General features: G+C 46.8%; 1 protein-coding gene across 1 annotated transcript in view; it reads left to right on the top strand.

Annotated features, from left to right (window-relative positions):
* The window catches only part of ATP9A (ATPase, class II, type 9A), a 123,809-nt gene that overhangs the window by 12,802 nt on the left and 92,513 nt on the right, over positions 1-18,494 (top strand). Inside the window, exon 3 of the mRNA XM_006881644.1 lies at positions 3,201-3,309. Coding sequence (XP_006881706.1) covers positions 3,201-3,309 — 109 coding nt within the window. The remainder of the gene's footprint in view (positions 1-3,200; positions 3,310-18,494) is intronic.

Here is an 18,494-nt window from a genome sequence, read left to right as displayed (position 1 = left end):
CTTTTAACTGCCAAGGCAATTATGCTATTTAAAAAAATAATATTCTGATGTACCTATAAATGAAACACAATGTATATGAATTTCATATGCAAGCCAATATGAAATGACTATTTTAACACATTGCCAAAAATGACGGCAAATGTGTTTCTAAGCACGGTCATCAATTTAAAAGTGTGCAACAACGTGTTAAAAAATAATATTCTGGCAAGCTTTACAAGGGGTTGAGGATGAGGCTGTTTTGTAAGATAAATGGGTGACTGTCTTTCGCTTTATTGATATGAGAGGAAAAATCTAGAAGGAAGTTGTTCTTGCTAAAGGAAGAATCTAGAAGGAAGAAGGTTTGTGCTGTGTATGACCTCTCCCAGCCCAGATTTTGGGACTTGAGGTATACTTGGCTCCAGATTGGGAATGGCTTTTAAAGTGTTCTTTTGAATAATTTATACTTATGCAACTAACGTATGAATATGTTTTTCTTACGAAAGCTGAAAGCATTGCAGCTGAGGCCGCAGCCTCCTGGTCTCTCCCACGCCCACCTGGCCCCTCCCTTTGCAGAGGAAGGGCTCGAACCGGCTGTTCAGGTTTCCGTGCGCTGTGTCTTTCAAGATTGCGTTCTATAGGCTTACGCACATCTGCGCACTGGGTGAAGGGGCTTGAATGGCACGATGGCTCAGTGCTTGGCCGCTCATCAGAAGGTCAGCAGTTTGAACCCATCAGTTCCTCTTCCAGGAAAAAAAGGTGACAGTCTACTTCGGTAAAGGCTCCCGCCCTGGAAACCTAGGGCAGTTTTGTCCATTCTGTAGTGTCACTGGGAGTCAGAATTGACTCGGCAGCTGTGGGTTTGAGTTTTTCACTTTGGTGTCCAGGGTCACTGGCAGGTAGAATTCCCAAATTCTGTGCACGAGACCTAGATTCAATTCCAGTTGGTGCACCCCAGACACAGCCACTGTCTATCTGTCATTGGTGACTTCCATTGGGAAGTTGCTGGGATGTTGAGTGGATTTCCATAGAACTTGCAGACTGCGAGGGACTACGATAGACCAGGAAGACAGGCCTGACAATCTCCTTCCAAAAACGAGCCAGTGAAAATCGTGGGAAACCTGTTGGTTACTAGCAACCATTGGCACGCTGTTGGACCAGGCAGTGTTTCGATCCATTGTGCTTAGAGTTACCATGGATTGGAGCTGACTTGATGGCCAGTAATAATGGTGTCACTCCGGAGAGTGCCTGATACAGGCCATGGTCTTTGCAATCACTTGCTATTCATCAGAAAGCTGGACAATAACTAGGAAGGACAGAAGGAGAATTGATGCCTTTGAGCTGTGGTGCTGGAGAAGAGTGTTGGATATACCATGGACTGCTAAGAAAATGAACAGGTTCATCCCAGAGAAGGTTAAACCAGGCTGCTCCTTGGAGGCAAAGATTCTGAAGCTTTGTCTGACATACTTTGGACATGTTGCAAGGAGGGATCAGTCCTTGGAGAAGGATGTCATGTTTAGGAGGGTAGAGGGACAGCACAAGAGAGAAAGACCCTCGATGAGGTGGATTGATTCAGCGACTGGGATAATGGGGGTAGGTGCGTTGGAAATTGGCACAGGATAGAGCAGGGTTTAGGGCTCTTGTTTATAGGGTTGTTATGAATCGCAGGTGACTCAACAGCACATAACAACAACAACAAGAAACTCATAGAACACTCAAATCTTGTATGGAATCTTGTATGGAATCTTTGTAATTGTTTATATAAACAGTGTTACATTGTAACATCCAAAATGCTGACATCACCATCTCTGTCCTTAACTTTCTCTGAGTCTCTTTTTGGCTCCGTCCAACTGTCTAGTCTGGTTAGATAGAAGGTTGGTAAAACAAGAGGAAGAAGGATCGACGGTGTAACATACATAGCAGTGGTGGCTATGAGGATGGCTAGAATGGTTTCAGAGACACGATGAGCCAGAGCTGACTGGTCCCCACTGAACAAGGAGCATCTGAAGACGCAGAAGGATGGATGGAGGGGAAGGACGGATGGGGCGGCTACAAGCACGGGCTCTGAAGGCAGGTTTCCTGGTTTTACATTCCTGCTCATCACTTAGAAGCTTTACACTCAATGGTAAGATGACTGCACGACTCTGTGCTTTTGTTTCCTCATCTGTAACGTGCAGATTCCATGAGAACAACTATCTCACAGACAGTAAGTGAGAAAAAGACGTCAGAGGTTTGGATTGGTCAGGACCAGGTACTGGTAAGTGAGGTGAGATGGACTGGCAGTGACTGCAGGGTTGGGCTCAAGTGTGCCAGAGATTGTGAGGGAAAAGTCGGGCTTCAGATCTGCTGCTCATGGGGTTACTATGAGTCGTATTTGACTTGATGCCACCTAACACCACCGTCACCACCAGTTAAACCTCACGTGATCATGAATATGGTTGTTCTTATATTATGATAGACAGTTTTTCCTTTAGGGCATATGTGTGTGTGTGTGGATGTGTTGGGGGTAGTTCTAGGAATTCAGAGAAGTGGAATTTCTGATGTATGCTTTTTAAACAGTTTCTTAAACCAGAAAACCAGTTGGTTCTGATGCCTGTCAACCCCTCATGTCAGAGTGGAACTGTGTGCGTCGGGTTTTCAGTGTTGATTTTTCAGGAGCAGCTGCCCAGGCCTTTCCTCCTAGGTCCCTCTAGGTAGATTCAAACTGCCAACCTCGTAGTTGCTAGCTGAGAGTTCACTTGTTTGCATCCCTCAGGGGCTGTGTGTTAGCATAAAAATCTTCATTGCTGTCAATTTAGAGCTGTCCCTCCAGCAGGTTTCTAAGGCTGTAAATCAAGGAGGCATTTTGCCCGTCTTTCATCTTCAGACCAACTGGTGGATTCGAACCACTAGAGAGGCTGAGCCTTTTGATTTGCAGCCCAGCCTCCTACAGACTACTGCACTTAATCTCCCTCTGACATCATTGTTTTGTGCCACGGAGTCATAGCTGACCCTCTTGCCTGGGAGGAGATTACATCTGGAGCAGCTGGTGGTGAATTAGAACCCACATGCCTCTGGGATTGCAGCCCGTCTTCCTGCCATTTGACCTCCAGAGCTCCCTGTGATGTTGTTAGGCTGTAGGCTGTCATAACATCAGGGGTGGCTGCTCCCCTCTCTGCCTCCAGCCCCCCACAGGTCGGTCAGCTCCCACTCCGCTCACCCTCTGGCTTCTCTTCTCTCCACAGGGCTTTGTGCTGGCCGTCACGATCATCCGCGAGGCGGTGGAGGAGATCCGATGCTACGTGAGGGACAAGGAAGTCAACTCCCAAGTCTACAGCCGGCTCACATCCCGAGGTGAGCCTCCCGGCCATCCAGGGCCGCCTCCTGCCTCTGCTTGCCCGTCAGCCACAGGCCACTGACGGTGAAGTAGCGTTGAAGGCCTGGGACCAAGGGGGAGAGGGTGCCAGATGGCAGGACTCTCTGGGTCCTGTACCAGAGAGATCTCTGTCGGCCCAAACCTCGTGGACCCAGGGTCCCGCCTTGGGCCACTGCCATCCCTCTGTGTCCTGCCTGTCACCTGTCTGAAATGAGCATACACTGAAATACAGGCTTTTGGCCTCTCTCGTTGGTGCTTTTGGGGTTATCATTTGGCAGAGTCTATGCAATTCCCGGCTGCTAATCTGCTCCGACCCCACTCCCTTTCTTTGGGAGGCGGTGAACTTTGCCCTCCTACGTGGGGACCTCTCTGGGCACTGGAGAACAACTTTGAAAAGATACTCTTTGAGTGCTGATTGATCTCTGGTTAAACACTTGTAACGTTAATTGGAAAACAAGCAGCTGATTTTCATAAACACTGTCAAGATTTCTTTGAAGGCCTTGGACACTGGTAGGGGCTCTTAGAGATGGTGCCTTTCAGTGGTTTGAATCCACCAGCAGCTCCGTGCGAGGAAGGTGGGCGCCGTCTGTGTGAATTTACGGCCTCAGCGAGCCCATGGAGGTCGGCTCTGACGTGCTCTGCTCCAAAGGCAGTGAGTGTGAGAGACTTTACTAGAGAGGTGCTGTCGGCACCACTCAGAACCACGAAGTCACTGCTGTGGAGTCGGACCTGTCTCTCGGACCCACTGGGCTGTACGTCTTGATAGGAGGAGACTGGCCGCCTTTGCAGGGTGTCTGGTGGATTCAAACCACTGACCTTTTGGTTAACAACATGACATGTAATATGCTAAGATAACTAGGGCTCCACAGTCTGAGTGACAGCAATGAGATATTAACCAGGTGACATGATTACTCCTTGTTCGACAGCACATAAAATGACAACATTGTTAAGTGTGCACAGACCCACCCCTTGCCCAGTCCTTGGCTGTAATCACCTTCTCCTCCATGCTCCGCACGGTGTTCCAGTCACTGAGCCAATCCACCTCCTTAAAGGTCTTCCTCTTTTTTGCTGACCTTCTGCTTTTCCAAGCATGTTGTTTTCTAAGGACCCTCCTGACAGGAGCTCACCCTCGGTGCGCCTTCCAAGACCTGCTTATTCTTTTGCCAGTTGATGGTCTATTCAGTATTCTCTAGAGGATGACAGCTTAAAGGCTTTGAGTCTTCTGCCATCCTTATTCATTCTCCAACTTTCAGATACATAGGAAGCAATTGAAAATACCATGGCTTGAATCAGACACACCTTAGTCTTTAAACTGACACCCTTGCTCTTTAGCACTTTGTAGCGATCCTTGGCAGCAGATTGTCCCCCGTGCAGCGTATCTGTTTATTGTGGATCCAGGTCCAGTAAATCCTTAGCAGCTTTGTTTTTTGCCTCCGTTTCTCATGATGTTGCCTATTGGTGCAGTGTGAGGATTTTTGCTATCTTTATATGTAAATAAAATGGTGAAGTGTAGCAATAGAAACAACCCAGCCAAGTGGATTATTGTTGTTGTTATGAGCTGTTGAGCCAACTATGTCTCATAGCGACCTGATGTACAATAGCTCTGATCCCTGCTCTAGCCTGAGCCGATGATATTGTCTCTGACACACTAAGCCTCATTACTCTAGTTACCGTGTCAGTCTGTCTCATCCAGGGTCTTTCTTGCCCTGTCCATCTGCCCTTCCAAGCATGATGTCTTTCTTCACAGATTAGTCCCTCCTGGCAACATGCCCAAAGTATGTGGGAAGGAGCTTCAGAATCCTTGCCTCCAAGGAGTAGCTTATTTTCACCCTCTCCAAGACAGATCTGTATATTCGTTTGCTGGTCCATGGTCTGTTCAATACTACTCTCCAGAACCACAGCTCAAAGATACTGATTCTTCTTCTGTTATCTTTGGTCATTGTCCAGCTCTCTGATGAATAGCAAGTAATTGCAAAAAAACATGGCCTGTATAGGGTGTACCTAAGTCTCTAGACTGACATCGTTGCTCTTCAGCACTCTGGAGAGGCCCCTGACAGCAGATTGTTCCTAATGCAACTTGTTAAACAAGAAAACAACAGCTGGTATTGGTTTCTGTATCTAGCTTTCAATTCTACATCAAGGTGGTGGTGGTGGTGGTGGTGGTGGTGGTGGAGGAGGAGGAGGAGGAGAAGGTGGTGAGGTGGAGGTGGTGGTGGTATGCCATGCAGTCAGAACTGACCTGTGTCAGATCCTCGAGCAGTTTTCAGAGGCCGTAAATCACACAGGAGGAGATCCTCCTGTGTAGCAGCTGGTGGATTCAAACCACATTTGCTACTCTAACTCAGAAAAAATAAAGATGTTAATTGACTGGTCCATAAAGTTATTAATTCCATTGATATTTCGGTGGAGATTTTTAGGAGAAGGCAAGGGGATCAGAGCTCTGTACGGCCTTCGGGGAAATGGAAGATTTTGAACTGGGTGTCATGCCCGGTGGCTTGTTGGTACCTCAGCCAAGTGGGAGCTCTTTGTTTTTTTTTTATATATATGGGAGCTCTTTGTGCTGGGTGCTTTTGTTGTGAGTTAGCCTTCAAGTGGACTCCAGCTCACAGCGAGCGACCAGGACAACAGGTCAGAATTGTCTTCCCAGATCACCAGCCTGCCCATGGCTCCAGGCCTTCAAGTAGGTTTTTGCCTTCCAAGGGAGGGGGACAAATATTTGTTTGAGGACGAGGAAGAACATACTCAAACCTTGACATTTTAATAACAAATTCCCTGAGGGCAGGACTGTTTGCCAGCAGTGGAGTTCATGATGGTGGTCTGACGAATTTGCAAGTCTATGGACATGCCTCATTAAGGCTTAACTACTGTAGTTAGAATATTTTGCTTCCCTGGGGGAAAGGGGGGAAAAACCTGGTGTAGTCTTTGGTTGGAGTTTTCATGCTGGTCGTCACAAGAGCCATCTGGAGGTAGGTGTGTGCGGTGCATTTCTATGAAATCCCCCCTTGATAATGTGTTCTTACTATAATGTTTAAAATGCTTGGCAGCAGACAAAGGCTGCAGTGGAGAGGGTGAGGCGAGTCTATTGCCTCTAAAGCGCTGGGGCAGCGGATTCCACTCGCCCATCCACCCAGCCGGTGACTTCTTTGGTTCTTTTCATATTGCAATTGCTTTTCCCTTGAATGATCTTTCCACCCTCCCTTGCCGACCCCCCTCCCTGGCTTTGCTCTCCTGTCACGGGGCCCTGAAAAGATCCTGAGGGGAGTTGGCAGATGGCCCGAGCATTAAAAACGTGTCCTCCTTTGTTTTGCCTCCACTGTGGCCCGTGGTCCCCATTGCCATGACAGTGTGACAGTAGAGGACATCAGAACGGGGTGAGAAGCGGGTGCTGAATATTAACGCAGGCCCTAGCCCTGCAATTTGTTTTGAAAGCTCCACAAAGCCGCAGCAAAGCGGTCAGCTCCACAAGCCACGGAGGGGAGATTGGTCATCTGATCCCCTCTCGGGGGAAGGGCTCAGGGACAAGCCCAAGCCAGCAGATTTCAGAGAGAGGAAGAAAAGCGGGAACTTCCAGCATTCCCTCATAGTTGGTCCCCTGCCCCCCAACCCCAGCATCTTCACCTAGGAAGTTCTCAGGTAAAATGGAACAAACGTTCATGTGATATTTGTATACACACACACCCATGCAGAATTCTCTTTCCTTTTTTTAATCACACAAGTCCCTTACACATATTTCCATCCTTATTTTTAGACTTCCAACAGTATTTGGAAGCAAGACTGTCAGGCTCTTGAGCACTAGATTATATGTGTTGGTATTTATTTACATTTACAAGCATTTCCTGATTTACAACAGCAGTGTTTTTATGAATAGAATCTTAAAAATAGGTTTGTTTGCAATTTCTGACAACAGAAATAATAGAACTCCTACATAACCATTGCCCAGATCCACCAGTTGTGCAGCTTACTGCATTTTCTGTGTGGGTAATTTTTAAAAAATTTTAGTACTTGTGTGTGTACCATCAAATCAGATCTGACTGGTACAAGAGGAGATTGTCCCTCCTTCTCCAGCAGAGCATCTGGTGGATTCAAACTGCACACGTCTGCGACTGCAGTGCAGCTTCTTGCCACTAGGCCACCGGAGCTCGCCTCTGTGTGTGTGTGCACGCGCGTGCGTGCATGCGTGTGTGTGTGTGTGTATGTGTATGTATGTGTAATTAAAAAAAAATTCCAAATCATCCTTAAGACCTTATACGTGCAATTCCTACACATGGACAGTCATCTTACATGCTACTGTTAGTTGTTAAGCGTGAAATTCCTAAGAATATGTGCTGGTGCTGTTGGGGCCCTTTATTCCACTCTGACTCGGTCGTCTTACGTGCTGCTGTTGTTAGGGGCCCTTTATTCTGCTCTGACTCGGAGCAACCCTGCCTTCAGCAGGAGACCCTGCCCTCCCTGGACCATCCTCACTCTCTGCTGGAGTCACTGAGGCAACCCGGCTCCTTGAGGGTCTTCCTCCTTTTACATAATAGCATGATGATCAAAGCGAGGAAATGTAACTTTGATATATTTTCCATTAATCTAATCTACAAATGTGCCATTTGTCCTTGTAATATCCTTTGTAGCACGCACTCCCCCCGCCCCCCGCCCCCAGCCAGGAAGGAACCTATGATTACAGTGAAATTTATTTGTCTCTTTTCGTCTCTAACTTGGCACAGTTTCTGGGCCTTCTTTCAGTTAGTATATTGATGTTTTTTGAATGGGAGCAGGCAGGTTTCTGGCCGGTTACATTGTAACGTGGCCCTGGATTGGTGTTTGTCCAATGTTTCCTCAAGATTAGATTCACCATATGAATACTTTTAGCAGCCAAGGGGTTTTTTTGGATACTACCAAATTATTAGATGCACAAATTTTCAAACTTTCTTTGAGGGGAAAAAGTTTTTATATTAAATAGTTAGACAGAAAGTTCTGATAAGTTTAAAAAAACCTCACAGTTGAAAGGCAAAAAGGGTGTTCTTTTAAAAATGTTATTATTCAGTTGTTAGGTTTTTTGGGTTTTTTTTAGAACTTTTTTTGAGCAGGAAAGAGATGGGAAGATGTCACAGGTTGGGGCAAGGTTCTGATCTGTGTTCATAGGGTCACTGTGAGTGGTCGTCAGCTTGATGGCACCTAACAACAGCCACAACCAGGTTTCGTAAAGTCAAGCTGTTGTTTGGGTGACAAAGGTACTTGTGTTCCATGGCACAGTCTAGCCTCATCTGCGTGCAGAAGTTGGAGTGATAAAAGAAGGCAGAGAACTGATGTGTTCCAGCTGTGGTGGTGGTGAAGAAAGCACCTCGGACCCCTACAAGAAGGAACAAATTAATGTTGGGAGAAATACAGCCAGAATGTCCCCTAGAGAGGACGTGGTGAGGCGTGGCTTTGCTTACTCTGGACACGTCATCAGGAGAGACCAATCTCCAGGAAGGGTCGTGAGGATTGGGAAAGCAGCAGGCCGGTGACAATGAGGGAGATGCTCAATGAGAAGAACTGACACTGTCACCCCCACAGTGGACGCCGGTGTGACCATAGCCGTGAGGACGGAGGAGAGGCAGCACTTGGTCCTGTTGGGCCTCACACACCAGGTGCTACTTTAACGCAGAGGCCTCTAATATTACCTTCAATGATGGTTGTTAGCAGATCAGTCGTGTGGAGCAGGGGACAATCTTGGTGCAGAGCCTGGGACTCTTGTTTTCAGGAAAGACCAGGACTGGCGCTTTTGTCATAGGAATTTGTTAGGTTGACAGCTGGGAGCCACTGCTGAGAGCCCAGCAGAGCTGCTGAAGGCTCCCTGGAAGGAAGCCCTGCTTCCTGATTCTTTTTTTTTTTTTTTTAGATTGAGTAAAGTTTTCTTTTTTAAAATACACAGTTGATTGGATCTGTTCATGCATCTTCTCCAGCTGTTGGGGCATGGCCACCGTTGGTGTTTCTGGTGTAAATTCCTTGAGCTCTGTGTTTTGAAACCAACTGGATAAGTCCTTTTACTTAGCAGCTCCTGGAGGGCCGCCCTGACCAGGGAACCACGGATGTTCAGTCTCTCAGAGACAACAGCTGGGGTTATAAGCTTACAGTTGGGAACTTCTCTACAGAGTTTGTCATATGCAGCTTTGCCAACAAGACCAGGATGTTGAACTTGTCCTGGACTTTGTCCTTGGACCACTACTACTTCTTGATCTTGACCCAGATTTGTTCACCGAGCCTTTGTCCTTCTTGGCTGACTTACCAGCGTCTGTTTTTCTTGTGGTCCTTGTGTGGCATCTCGAAGGTCAGAGAGGAGCTACCTCAGGTGCAGCAACCTTGTTAAGATGTTGGACATAAAGGAAGCCCTTTATCTGGATTCTTGCAGAATGGAGAAAGTAGGACCAACTCAACATACTGCAATAATAATAATAATAATAATAATAATAATAATAATAATAATAATAATAATAATAATAATAATAATAATAATAATTATTATGTGTGTACACCGTCAAATTGTATCTGACTGATACAGGAGGAGATTGTCCCTCCTTCTCCAGCAGAGCATCTGATGGATTTGAACCGCACACCTCCACGATTGCAGTGCAACATACTGCCTCTGTGTTAGAACCAGCCCACAGCTGATCCTTCGTTGGGTTTCTGAGGCTTTGACTGAACAGTAGGAGATTGCCCCTTTCTCTCCTTCAGAGCTGTTGATGGGTTCGAACCATCAGAGAAATACTGCCCCTGGTTTAGCAGCGGGACTCTCTGTGGACCATAGCTTTCCTGTATGACCAGCTCCGTAGTTGGTGTGAGTTAGGGCAAAATGGAGATGGGAGGCTCTTGTTCAAACATTATTGGGGATTTCGAGAGGGTGACAGTAAAGCATTAGACCAGTCAGGGTCCCTTCTAAGCCCTGCACCCCATGCAGTGGTCTCATTGTGTATTTATGAGGTGAGCTCTGGACAGCAGTTCTCAGGAGCTGAGTCTAAGGGATAGGGGGTCAGCTGGGAGCGGGTACTAAACGCCTAGGTTTTACCTTCTTGTTCTTCCCAGTAAGGCTCTGTTTTCTGAAAAGAGATCACATAGTAAAGTGAGGAGCTGAGCTTCTTAAAACATTGATTCTGCCATCCAAGAATTAGCGTACATTGTTACCACAGGTGGTAAATATGACACCGTTTGAAAGATGCTGTTCATATTGAAAAGCAGGCGGGGAAAAAATTACGACTGTTAATAATTACATAAGACCATAAGCCAGCTAGGTGCCAGGCAAGGTCTTGTGAGTGATTTTTAAGCCATCCAGTGGAGGTAGCATTTACAGATGGGCAAACTGTAAAAGGGCTCAGAAAGGGGAAGTCTGTGATGGTGCGGCTTAAACATGAATGTCACATGGGGGATAAGAGACCCGTAGGGACAGTGCTCTCTGAGATGCAAGCATCCCTTTGCCTTTCAACTTGAAATCCATATTTAAACACCATCAGGGACTTAAACGGGAGGTCCTCAGACCTTTGCAGTTTTGATGGTTTTAATTACAGAGCGGTTTCCCCAGATGAAAAATGTTCAAGGAGCCTGGAAATGCCAGAGTTAAAGGGCAGTCATGATGGGGCTACAGACACAGGAGACCTCAGTGTTGTTAAGGAAAGGACAGGAAAAAAAATAGTGAATCTATCATTCCACTCTCTGCCACTCTCTGCACACGAGAAGCTTAGCTCCGGAATAGTCTGCCCCCGTGAGCACAGGTAGGAGAGACATTGGCTTGTGTTTGCATGAGGTGAGTTCCACCAATCTTGTTCTATTCCTGGAACACAATGGTGAGCTCACTTGAGATCATAAGTCCTGAAAGAAAGTGCCGGCAGCTGTGTGATGAGCACAAGAGCCTGTGCATCTTTGCTGCTCTGGGGACATCTGAGTGGATGGTTCGTCTTCAGCCGTAACCAGAGGTCTATGCCACATGGTGGGCATCCCGCCTGTCTTTGGGTGGTAGCCTCACCTGTGTGCATATGCCGCTGTCTTCTTGTTCCTCACTCAAGTGCCTGACCGTCTCTTTTCCATGAAGTTCAGTACTTCTCCCCCTTCCTCCCACGACAGTCGCCCTTAACCACAAGGATCTCATCTCCATGTGCGATGTCAGCTTTTTCCCAGCTTAATCCTAAATCTGCTTGGGACTCTTATTTAAGACTGCAGTGACTTGGCTTAAGTTTTGAGAGCTCAGACGACATCTGGTGCTTTTGGGATGTTGTATTTCTCTGGAATGATCCAGAAGGCAAACAGGTATAACAATGGTTTTGTTACTGGAGAGTTGTTTAATTACTAGTTAATCAGTCACATTGGAGCTCTGTATGTTTTTTCCTAAACACAAGCATCATTTGGAGTTTCAAAGTATAAACTCTGAGGTTAGAGCAAAGTGTGAGAACTTAGGGATGAAAATAATAAGCTTTGTAATTTTTTAAAAAAAGAAATAGTGAAGACTTTCTTAATAAATGTTTGATACTGGTTTGCTAATAGTTTGTATACATTTTTTCTCCTACACTGTCTTCATTCATATTGTGTTTCATACAATTATTCCCATTCATTATATTTTATAAAATTAATCAACATTGAGGAAGCTCTGGTGGCCTGCTGGCATGAAGCTGCACTGCAATCCTGAGGCCCCGTGGTTCGAATCCACCAGCTGCTCTGCTGGAGAGGGAGGGGCAATCTCCTCCTGTTCCAGTTGGATCCAGTTTGATGGTACACAACAAGAAAAAACAAAAATTAATCAGCATTGAAATATGCCCACCATTACCCTGTCTTTCCAGATCCTCGCTGAATCTTCCCCATTTTCCTTTCCCACCCCGCCCTCCCTCCGTCAATCAAATTGTACAACTTTATGATTTCCCCCTGCCTGTCCTCACCCCCTCTGCTCCTACCCTCCCTTCCCCCTTGGGTCCTCTTACTCATTTTACTAGTTATCTTTCTATGTCTACGATAATGGTCCGATACAGTGTTTGTCCCTATGGGACTGAGTTAGTAGTGATGAATTTTTTAATATAATTGCTTCAGAAGGGTAAAGAAGCTTTAGTCCAGTTCATAGGGAGCCCTGGCAGCAGTGGGAGGTGCCATTGAGTCAGGACCAACTCATAGCTGATCCCGCAGCCGGTTTTTAGAGGCAGTAAATCGAGATTTACGGGAGATTGCCCGTCTTTCTCCTGTGGAGCAGATGGTGGGTTTGAATCACATACCTTTGTGTCTGCAGCGTAGTTCCTTACCACTAAGCCACCAGAGTGGTGGAGGGTATAACATGTCTAGTTGCTAACTGGAAAAAACAAATCACACTCCCCAAATTTTCCTTCTAAAGATTCAGAGCCAGAGTGTTGGACTGGGTCAATCTGGTTTAACTCCTTGCCGAGAATTTCAGCCCCAATACACAGAATCAGAAACAACATTTGTACAAGATCCCAGGAAATTCTTAAGTCACCTGGGAACTGTGTCAAAATATAGATTGATTCAGCCTCTTGGGGGAGGGGCAGTGAAAGGCAGATTCTCAGCAGGGAGTCAAACTGGACTACTCTGGTTTGAAGACCTTTCAGAGCCATCGACCTTGAAAGGTCTTGATTTATTTACTTTTTATTTAAGACTCCTGGCAAGTCTTACACAACTGATTTTGACATATCATGTCTGAACCCTTGACTGGAAAACCAGTGTACTGTTGAGACATTCACTCAGAGATCTTCTTTCTCTCTCAAAGATCTCTCTCTGTGTCTGTCTGTCTGTCTCTCTCTCTCTCTCACACACACACACACACACACACACACACACACACACACTCTCTCTCTGTCCCTTTTCTCATATATTTTCTGAGTGACACAGAGCTTCTCCTTCAGATACAAGTAATTTTCCTCTTTTTAAAGTTTTTCATTTAAATGAAGGCTCATTTATTTTCTTGTTGAAAGTATTAATTTTACTTTGTCACAGACTGTCTGGGAACAAATCTGTTGAATTAAAAAGAAAGAAAAAAAAAACCAACCCAAAGCACCCTGAAAAATCTCACAGGCAGATTACACCGTGATCTTTCCCAAAAGGCACCGCCACCGTTGCTGCCAGGGCGTGGCATGTTCGAGGTGGGTGGTGGGTGTGCAGACAGGGAACCGAGAACACCATTTATAAGTATGTTTTAAAAGCCTCTAGTAGATGTAAACACACTGCCTGTAAGGTTCAATGATCGTATTTTAAGTTCCCCCCTATTTAAACAAAAGCCCCCCTAAGAGGCAGCAATATTTATAATAATATTTGGCAGCCCCTTTGGCTGGTTTTTTCAAAGAACATGCTTTTCATGGGCTTGGGGACCATGGTGGGGAGGCGGGCAACTCTGTTGGAATAGGACAGTTCCTGTCTAGACCTCTGAACTCCAGCCTGGGTCCACAGAGGCGTTTGAACATCAGCCCCAGGAAATGTACACATGCTGCAGAATTTACAGCTCATCACGGTGACAGGCAGGTTAGAGAGCGAGCGGTCCAGTGATACATTAACCAGGGTTGGTGCCTGGACGCGGTTCTGGAGGAACCACAATACCGTCCAGTGTCCTGCGTGCACCGGAAGTGTTCAGGGTCAGAAAATAGGTCCACAGTGCTCGTGGCCCAGAATTTAGTTTTACTATTTTTTTTTAAAAGACTGTTCTGCAGTTTTGAATTGTCATTTGCTTGCTGAGCCTGGGGGGTGGGGAGTACATCTGGTCTCTGCCGGCAGTGTGAACAGAGGGCCCTTACTCTGAAGCCGTCACCCGTGCAGAGCCAGGGTTCGGGCTCAGTGGCTTTGCTTATGAAAGACTTGGCGCCCAGCGCTAGAGAAATAAACAATCTCCAGTGATTCCAAGCTGGGTGCCCCTTAGAAACGCTGCCTCGCAGGCGCTTTGGGCCGAGTGGTGAAAGCAGAAAGGGATACATTTCTTTGGGAAAGAGCTATTTAAGGATCGAGGAGTAGCCACAGAGGATTTCCATTTACTCTCCCTCCTGGCTTCTATAATTTCTTTGCTCCTTTTAAAAAAATCGCAGAGCCTAGAGTTTGAAGGTTGTGTGTTTAAGATCTGGGAGAGAAGAGAGGCTTTGGGAGATGTAAGGCTTCGGTGACTTCCGTTTTGGGGCCGGGGCCAGGTTTTCCTGGGAACTTTATAAAGGACGCATCTGCTTTTTCATTCATTCATCTGAATAGAGTTGATGCTGATTCGTGGGACCCGCGGAGGACAGAATAGACCCACCCTGTAAGGTTTCCAGGCTGGAAATCTTGACTGAAGCCAGAACTTCATTCTTCGCCTACAGAGCGACTGTGGGGGTTTGAAGTGTTGACTTCTGGTGAGCAACCCAACTCTTATCTCACTGTGCCATTGTTGTTGTTATTAGATGCTGTAATGTCAGCTGAGACTCTTAGCGACCCTATGTAACAGACCTGAACCTTGCCCTGTCCTGTGCCATGACACCCTCTTTCCTCCCAAGGACTTTTCATGGCGATTCAGGACCAGCGTTGTGATTGGCTGTGCCAAGTACCAAATGAACTAGCAGTACCCTTTGCTCAAAAACAAAGGGTTCTAGGTGATAACATTGCAGAGCATGAAGCCTTAAGGCCTGTGTGACGGCAGAGACCGCTCATCCACAAAGCTAGTCCCATCTTAAGGAGGGTGAGAGAGCAATTGTTCATTAAGCGGTGGACTGCTAACCAAAAGGTCAGTGGTTCGAACTCAGCCAACTTCTCCAAGCCCACTAGCCGCTCCTCAGAATGACTTGGCAATCCACTCTTCTAAAGATCACTGTAGTCTTGGAGACCCCATGGGGCCGTTTGTCCCTGTTCGTGGGGTCACTGGGTCAGAATTGCCTCGAAGGCCCAGCATTCCCTCTTGGGGACCTTGAGGGCTGGGGAACCAAGCGTGTTTGGAAATTCTCTTTCCTTCTCAGTGCGGGCCGCCATCTTTGATGGCGCCTCATCTTGGGAAAAGCCATGCTTCCCTCCTCCTGTTTCTTTCTTAGGGTGACTGGGATCTTCTGTACCATGTTCTTTCCTTTTTTTGCAAGAGTATTTTTAGAAGCCTTGGATCATGTATGATGGGTAATTGGCGAAGCATGTTTTGGGATCTTTCCACAATCTTAAATGTTTGTTTTAATCTTGTGAATTGATCTGTTTCTGCCTGCTCTGTCATCCATCCCCACTCAGGTTCCCTTTGTCCCCTGGAACCCACCTCTGCCCCCTGGGGTGCTGTTGGTTGGTAAGTGCCTTGCCTGCCAGTAACCACGTGCCTTTCAGAGTAGAACTGCCCCGAGGGGGTTACTGGGCTCTAATCTTTATGGCACAAAATAGCAACAGCCTTTACAGAGGCGATTGCCAGGTGTTTTCTCCCCAGGTGCAAGTGGTGGATTCAAACCACAGACCTTTCGGTTAGTAGCTAAGCTCTTAGCCACTGTACCACCAGGCCTCTGGGAACAGATTCGATGAGTGCACTTGTTCGCATATCTACCACCAATGATAATTAATGCCTGGCTGACAGGAAGTTTCCAGTGAATACAAAGAGAATACCAGCAGAATCAGATTCACTTTATTGTGCTTCACAGATATGGTGAGGTGTTGGGTGTTTTTTTTTAACAGAATGAAGGTTTGTGGCACCCCTACATTAAGCAAGTCTGCTGGTGCCATTTTTCAACAGTGTGAGGTCACTTTGTGTCGGGTTTTGGTAAGGTTTGCGATACTTCAAACTTTCTCATCATAACTTGGGAAATAACCTGAAGCAAGAGCCCACTGCTGTGGGTTTTCTTCCTGTGGTGATTCCCCCACCCCCCACCCCCAGCTCCTGTGGAGTTTCTGAGGCTGTTGTCTTAGCAAGAGGAGATAATCTTACCAAGAAGAAACTGCCCGTCTTTCTCTCACACAGTTGCCGAGGGACTTGAACTGCCAACCCTCTGGTTAGCAGCCCAACACACATGCATCATTCTACCCAGGCTCTCTTAATAGGCTGCAGTCTAGTGTAAACACATTCTCTGGACTCACTGTTGGTAGTAATACCATTGCATCAACTGCGGCTCCTAGCAGCCCCATGGGCAGCAGATCTCAATCTTGTCCTACCCTGGGCCAGCCTTGTGATCGCCGTCACACCCAGGCTTCTTGCTGCAGTCCCTGTGTCCGTCCATCTTGTTGAGGGTCTTCCTCTCTTGCTCTTACCCTCCCCCTTTCTCCACATGATGCCTTTTTCCAAGAACTGGTCCCTTCTGACAGCAGGCTCGAAGTATGTGAGACCAGGTTTCACCATCCGTGCCTCTGAGGAGCACTTTGGTTGTACTTTCCTCCAAGACAAGACTCGATGGTTCTTTTGACAGCCCACGGGCTAGTCAGAACTCTTCTCTAGCACCACAGCTCAGAAGACATAGATTTTTCTTCTGTCACTGCCCAGCTTTCAGATGGGAAAGGCATAGGGAGCAACTGAAAACGTGCTCACTGGAAACTAGTAACAATCATGTAACTCGCTTTATTTTGATATACACTCTACTGCTGTGGCCGGAACCGAACCACAGTCTCTCAGAGGTGTGTCCTGGTTTTCCTTCTCTTCTTGCTACTCCTTCCCTCTGTTTAATCCTTCTGAATTTTCTGCTTCCCCCCCTCCCCAATTCAGAACATAAACACACGCACGTTATAGAAGCATGCCAGTTTTAGTCTGCTGGCCCAGCTGCATTTTAAAAAAAAGTCTGGTAGATAATATGTATAACAGATTGCTTGCCTCTCTCAGCATCTGTCACACGTACAATTCATGACGTCGTTGGCATTGGCTAGGTTTACCGTGTTAACCACCCATTGCCATCACCCATTTCCAAATGTTCCCATCATCCTTGAGACGCTCAGTGCCCCGTGAGCAGGGAGTCCGCTCCCTCCTGCTAATGAACTTAGCCGTCTCTACGCTTGTCTGTCCCAAATGTTTCTTAGATCTGGAACCATCCATTATTGACGTCTTGTGTCTTGACTTGTTTACTCAGCGTTGTGTCTTCCCAGTGCGTCCCTGCAGCAGGTCTCGGCTGCGTTTCTCTTTACGATGGAGTCCCTGTTCCCTTGTATGTCCGAGCCACGTTCATCCTGGTGGGAATTTAGGCTCTGTCCACCTTATGGTGATTGTAACTGATGTCGCAGTGAACACTGATGTGCAAGGATCTGTTTCCAGTTGTCTTTCGTCAGAAGTTGGCAGCCTGGGCCAAAGAGATGTGTGGCCAGCAGGTTGTGTGTGTGATAGGAGGGCTGGGGGACCAGGTGTCTGTCTTTGTTGCTATAGAGCACAAACTTACTCTCCATATATATTAACATGTTGGCATCGCTAGAGCATGGGTGACATCATGACAGCGTGGCCGGTACAGCCCTCCTGCTGAATTGGGCCTTGTGACCTGTGGCTGATGAAGAGGTCTCTGAAGGAAGGGTCGCCTGGCTAGGGTGTCACTCAGTCACTTCTCTCCAAAACCAACAGATGAAAGAGTTGTCTAGTGACGTGTGCCGGTCAGGAAGAGTGAGGCAGAGTTCAAGTTAACTGATAATAACTCAGGACTCCTTGCCAATAACTCTTGCCCCTAGACCACCAGAGCTCCCTGGTTAAGCACCTCATTCTTACAATTAAAAAAAAAATTAAGGGAGCTCTGGTGGCCTAGTGGCATTCGAAGTTGCAATGCCAGAGGTACGTGGTTCAAATCCAACAGATGCTCTGCTGGAGAAGGAGGGACAATCTCCTCCTGTACCAGTCAGATCCAATTTGACGGTACACACACACACACACACACACAAATAATAAAATGTAAAAAAAATATTAATGTGACGTTGCAGAATATATGTCAGAGAAATCTCTCTGTTCATCATTGTACTGTGAGTCTCCTAACTTTCTTGCCAGGAACCCCTGCACATGTACCCAGACACATCCGTTACTTGATGAGAATTGAATCACAGGCTAAACTGTTCTTTGACTTAGACAATGCTTGTAACTAGGCCCTGGAACCCTGCACAAGGCGTGGCTGCTCGGGTCAGGCCGCCAGCATCAATTTCAGTCATAAAGGCAAAGACAACGTGTAAATTTATGTTTGGGAAAGTTGGAGCAGGCTCGGGTGAAGGCAAAGTTCATTGGCACGAAGGGGCCGTGCTGAATTTACGATCTTGCTCTGCAGAGTGGATCTGGACGTGCTCT

Source organism: Elephantulus edwardii, unplaced genomic scaffold, assembly GCF_000299155.1.
Source record: "Elephantulus edwardii isolate Elephantulus edwardi_28Jun2011 unplaced genomic scaffold, EleEdw1.0 scaffold00015, whole genome shotgun sequence".
NCBI classification, from domain to species: Eukaryota; Metazoa; Chordata; class Mammalia; order Macroscelidea; family Macroscelididae; genus Elephantulus; species Elephantulus edwardii.
This window is presented reverse-complemented; position numbering and strand designations above follow the sequence as displayed.